The following is a 6,123-nucleotide window of genomic DNA, read 5'->3' on the forward strand; positions in this document are numbered from 1 at the left end:
ATTTTCTCAACAAACACAGACACACAAACATCTTTAAAAATGAATAGCTTATTTGGCCAATATTTCAAAAAATGCTTATTTCGAAGGGGAAAAAAATGTTTTTCGAAATACAAAATAGCTTCCACTACTATTCAAAAGCACTACCCCCCACCCCCCACCTCTAAATATTTGGTCAAGTATGTCATCTCACTAAAATAAGCATTTTATCTGTCCGAAATTTAGAATTCGAATTTCGACATTCAAATCAAATTTAATTTTAATCGTGAATTCAGACTTAGACTTTTAATATTTTTAAAATAAAATTTACATAATTGAAAACTACATAAAAAATACTGCAAGTTACAAGATTGACAACGTAAATATTTTTAAAAAATATAATTAAAAATATAATAAAAGAAAAATTTATTTAGAATATCGAAATTCAAAAGATAATATAAGATCTAGTCAAAATATTTTTCCTTAAATAACTTAATAAAAAAGTTTTGGAAGAGTAAAAATTACTCCTAAGGAATAATACTGCTTATACATTATAATTAATAATTAACAGCACGAGAAACTAGAGATAATATAATATTGCATATGTGCAACTTTTTTTCCCCCCAGGAATCTTGCTAATTTAATATAGGATACTTCCTAGATACCAAAGGTTCTAGGAAATGTATTTTACTATAATTTATAAATTGAATAAAATAAAATGAATCTTAAATATAACTTCTTGTCTTCTTACACCTCAATTATACTATATATATATATATATGAAATTTAAGAAAGAAAGATATTTAAAAGTTGATTGTGACCTTAAATATTTCTTCCGTTCATTTTGAATTTTTTAAATGTTTTTTAAGAAATAATGATGAGTATTTCATTACAATACCTATCATAATTAATATTTATGTTAAGTTTGTAAAATTATTTGGGGAATAAGTAATTAATGTTAAAGGTAAAATAATAAATAATAATTATCTTTTCTTATATGTTAATAAAAATGATGTCAAGTAAAATGAAAATATATTTTTTAATAATGGGCAAATAAAAGTGAATATAGTGAATATATTATATTTGTGTGATTATAAGAAATTGCCACTAAAGATATGTTTTGACCATTGAATTTTTTTTTTTTCAAAATTGATTTTTCATCTGCTGTTCGATATTTATATTTTGACCCAATCAATCTGGATTCTCACAGTGTATGACCCTTCTAAAAGGAAATCACTCCCTAATAAAAGAAATTGTATATGAAACTTGAATCCAAAATGTTTAAGTTAAAAATAAAGATCATAAAAAGATTATATTCATCCCATCACAAACCGTCTTCGTGACCATTAAAGAAAATTATTAATAAGATTCCAAAAAAATTCTTTTCATTTCATCACAAATTGTGTTCGTGACCATTGAAGAAAGTTGTTAACAGGATCCCGAAAAGATTCTATACATTTCATGACAAACAATCTTCGTGACCATTGAAGAAAGTTGTTGATATAGGATCCTTCCATTAAATTTTCTTGTTTTTTTTAAAAAAAAAAATTAATTTGGGAGTTGGTACAGTGCCATTTTTTAAACGTGCATTGCCTTGTCTTATTTTATTTTATTTTTGAAATTTATCCATCTAAATAATAATAAAAAAATATCTTTTATCTTTGGCAGAATGTATTTTAATATATTTTCTTTTACCATCCAAATTTCATCTCTCAATTTAACGTAAAATTCACTTAATGTGTCACATACACTTGATATTTGTCAAATGAATAAGGATGGAAAAATTAGACCTCCTTTTTTCAAATCAAAAGGAAACTGTTTTTTTCTAAAACATAATTGAACATAAAATCGAATCTCGATAGACATTATTAATTTCACAATTTTTGCTATCTTCGATCACATGATAACTCTATTCATCAAAATTTAAACCGTACTTTTTCCATTTCAAAATATTCTTATCTTAGTAAAAATTATGTTCATTAATAAATAAATAAATAAATATAATGTGTACTTTACTAAATTAATACTATTTGATAAGTGTCTCTTGAAAATTGAATAATCAAGTAAATAGATACTACATTTGAAAAATATATATTAATTTTTGTCTTAAGATGATACTTAATTTAGAACGGAGAATATATTATTTAAAATAACTTTTCAATTGTTAAGGAAAAACATTTATGAACAAACAGGTTCCAAAATAATATTTTAGTTGAACAAACAGATCATTAAATGACGTATAGAACTAATTGTACATGTGTTCTTTGATGTTTGTATTAAATTCTTTAAATATATACTTATTTTAGAGGATTTAACACATTGATATTTCTAAAGAATTCGAGTAATATAAATATCATCAAATCATTCTAGCATTAACAAAGCTTTCACCATTGTTATTTTGTTCATCATTCTGACGGTCATTTTCATCAGACAAAAATAAAGACAATCACCATTTTTTGTACAAAATAAAAAAAATGAAATTTAATTTAAAATTCAGTGAAGTAACACATGGTATTAATGTGGAGACTAGACTTGATACATACGTCATCCATAAGAAATGAAGTTTCAAATAATTTGAATCCGAAAAATCAATAGAGCAACCAGATGGATGAAGTGGAGGCGCACATCAGAGTCTGATGTGATAAAACAAGTTGTAATAAAAGTTCAAAGACAAGTTTTAAAGAGTGATAGATAGACAAACTATATTGTATGAAATAAAATGTTGGCCACTAAAAAACTTCACATTCAAAGATTGAAAGTAGCAAAAATGGAATGCTCAAATAAATGTGTAGGTATACTCGCAAAGATGAGATTAGAGATGAAGATATACATAAGGTAGTAGCAAAAGAATTTCACATTCAAAGGTTGAAAGTAACATACTTTCTATATGTTTAATTTAGATATCTTTTGACGAATTAACATAAAATATCTTATGTCGATAATTTTATATGTTTCAGTGATGTTTTGATTTTTTTTATTATTGCATTATCGATTCTAAATGATATGAAGTATTTTCTTATCAGGTTAACTGATAACCCGATATTAAATTAAATAATTATATTTTACACAATTTGGCATATAAAGTCTTTGACTTAAAATTAGTTTCGTACTTTATTTCAAGTTATCTCAAATTTTCGATTATTCTACGATGGTAACAATGTTTGCTTTTGAACAATATGCAATCTGTCAACTCATGTACATGATTTATTTGATTTGTCACTTTATTTCTAAGTGATTTTCAATGATTTATTTTTTGTGTCAAATCTTAACAATCAAATCGATAATGATTAGTAACCATAAATCAATATTTTAATCGTTCTACAATGATTTAACATGTCTAAATCAAATCGATAAACTTCAAAATTGAACCAAATCGATCGATACGTAACTTTGATTCTTGAACCACCTACCCCCAAACCCCAACCTCATTTTCAATTTTCTTTTTTCCAGGTTTTATGCCTTTCGAATTACAATCTCTCTTCTCTCTCTGTCCTTTGTTGAAAAAGTCCACCACTTATGCAATTGCTCTTCACCTTCCTCCATTTTTCTTCCTGTATATAATACCTCACCTTTCCCACTTATCCCATTGTCCAATTCCTCTCAAATCTTGAAAAAAAACTCCACTTTTTTTCACATTTCAAGAATCAAAGATCAAAAATCAAGAATCTTTCTGTATAGACAACATTGTATTGTATATACCATGTTGTCTGTCACCCCACTTCAATCCAAGCCAACCCCAACCTCCAATTCAAATCGTTTCTCTAATCTCACCAACCCCACTAGCAGCACCAACCGCCGCCGCCATTTCTCTGTGTCTTCTCCATCAGAAGTCAGCCACCACCGTGGCCGTCGTCGTCTGAGTATCAAAGCTATTGATGCTGCACAGCCTTATGATTATGAAGCATTGGTGTCATATCAATATGCTCAGTCAGGTAGGCTAAAAATTGCCATAGTGGGGTTTGGTAATTTTGGTCAGTTTCTTGCAAAATCCTTTGTTACTAAAGGTCATGTTGTAATGGCTCATTCAAGAACAGATTATTCCCAAATTGCTAATTCTTTAGGGGTTTCTTTTTTTCAAGATCCACATGATCTTTGTGAGCAACACCCTGATGTTATTGTACTTTGTACTTCAATAATTTCAACTGAAACTGTTCTTAGGTCATTACCAATTCAAAGGCTGAGGAGGAACACATTGTTTGTTGATGTTTTATCAGTAAAAGAATTTCCAAAAAATATTTTTCTTCAAGTTTTGCCTACCCATTTTGATATTCTTTGTACTCATCCCATGTTTGGACCTGAAAGTGGTAAGGATAGTTGGAAAGATTTGATCTTTATGTTTGATAAAGTTCGAATTGGTGAAGGGAGATCAAGAACAGCAAGGGTTGACAAGTTTCTTGATATATTTGAGAAAGAAGGGTGTAGGATGGTGCCAATGACATGTGCTGAGCATGATAAACATGCTGCAGGTTCACAGTTTATTACACATACAATGGGGAGGGTGTTGGAGAAGTTGGGTTTGGAGACAACTCCTATTAATACTAAAGGGTATGAGACTTTGTTGAATCTGGTGGATAATACTTCTAGTGATAGCTTTGACTTGTACTATGGGCTGTTTATGTACAATAAAAATGCTATGGAGGAGTTGGAAAGACTTGACTTGGCTTTTGAGGCTTTGAAGAAGGAGTTATTTGGGCATTTACATGATTTGTTGAGGAAGCAATTGTTTGGGAAGGCGGAGGAAGCAGGACAGAGGCGTGTCTTAACCAAGTTGCCGAGGAATGGCTATGCGCTGCCAGCCCCTTCATCGGATGCTGTTAAACCTGAGAACAACTGAGGGAATTCTGAATCTTGGTATGTCTGCATTTTTTGTTGGTGACCTCTTGCTTTGGGATTCAAAGGATGTATTATTAACACAATCTTTAATGTGACAATTCAATAATAGCAATGTAACTATGCTACAAGGACATACTCATTCTGTTGTTTATCCTGCTGTGTAATGAGAAGATTAAAGAGAAGCACTAGTTCAACCTTAGAGTTGGGGTTAGGTGTTGAGTTGTAAGATCATCAAAAGAACTATATTTTGACCTGTAACGTCATCCTTTTGATATTTTAGGAACATTTGTGGCAGGAGAGTGACTTTTGATGTGATTACATTTCAGATGTTGAAGAATGTAGTTTAGGATGGAAATTCAGTTAACAGTTCTATTTGTTGCTGGATAAGCTATTCTATATCTAATGTATTTATGTTTGAAGAGGAGAGTTATGTGTTAGAACATGAAATCTTATGCTTTAAGCATGAAGTGTTTCTGCTAGTCATATACATTTGATGTACGATACTCGATTACCATGATGTTCTCTTATATCGAATGAGTTTCCATATCGCATTGTTTTCTGCACATACTAGTCAACTTTATGTATACGCTAGTCTGGAGCACTATTTGGCAATTCGACATCCTTGTGAAGGCAAGAGAAAATGTTGGACTAAATAGTAACAACGATGAACCATTGTTATAGTGATTAGTGTCCAAGCTCATTGAGGGAAAAGAAAAAGGAGTTCTGATTTTGCATCGTCATCTCTTTGGTAGTAAAATGATTTAGTCTTTCAGGGAGCAAAGGGAAGAGAAGATGTATCAATATCTTCATAATTTGATGTGTACAAATGAGGTTCAGGCTCAAATTCCGGCGGATTAAGTTATTTCTTCCCGCCTACCTAATCCTTGGAATAGTCGAGCTGTGTGCAAGCTGTTTTAGACACCACTATCATTGAAAAAACTTGATGCATACAACTGCCGCAACTAATTTATACGTATCAAATACAATACACTTGCATTCCTTAAATATGATGTCCAAATTTGGAACTTACCACTTCTAAAATTAACACATAACACTCACACAATTTCAATCATTCCATTCATTCTCCATGTGACATCTTTCGCAACTAAAGTTTGTTGATTTGTTCCTAAACTATTTATATTCGAAGGTACACTTTGCAGCAAGCATCTCATATAGTTAACATATGCTTTCTTTCCTAATGAGAGCAGAGTGGAAAAGCTGATCTACTCTTGAACCCAGGGGTTTCTCTTCTCAGCTGAAAAAATGATGCAAAAATTAAAAAAATTCTAGATTTATATTGGCTGCAAACAATTG

The 6,123-nt window shown here is 30.2% G+C and overlaps 1 protein-coding gene across 1 annotated transcript; it reads left to right on the forward strand.

Annotated features, from left to right (window-relative positions):
* Positions 1–3,561: 3,561 nt before the first annotated feature.
* LOC125875929 (arogenate dehydrogenase 2, chloroplastic-like) lies at positions 3,562–5,230 on the forward strand. Its single transcript, XM_049556997.1, has one exon. It carries the CDS (start codon positions 3,677–3,679, stop codon positions 4,808–4,810), a length of 1,134 nt encoding a protein of 377 aa, XP_049412954.1. The 5' UTR covers positions 3,562–3,676; the 3' UTR covers positions 4,811–5,230.
* Positions 5,231–6,123: the final 893 nt, after the last annotated feature.

This window comes from Solanum stenotomum, chromosome 9, assembly GCF_019186545.1.
Source record: "Solanum stenotomum isolate F172 chromosome 9, ASM1918654v1, whole genome shotgun sequence".
Taxonomy (NCBI): domain Eukaryota; kingdom Viridiplantae; phylum Streptophyta; class Magnoliopsida; order Solanales; family Solanaceae; genus Solanum; species Solanum stenotomum.

Excerpts from the sequence above, each read along its gene's own strand:
- LOC125875929 (XM_049556997.1), top strand. The coding sequence starts at position 3,677 with ATGTTGTCTGTCACCCCACTTCAATCCAAGCCAACCCCAACCTCCAAT.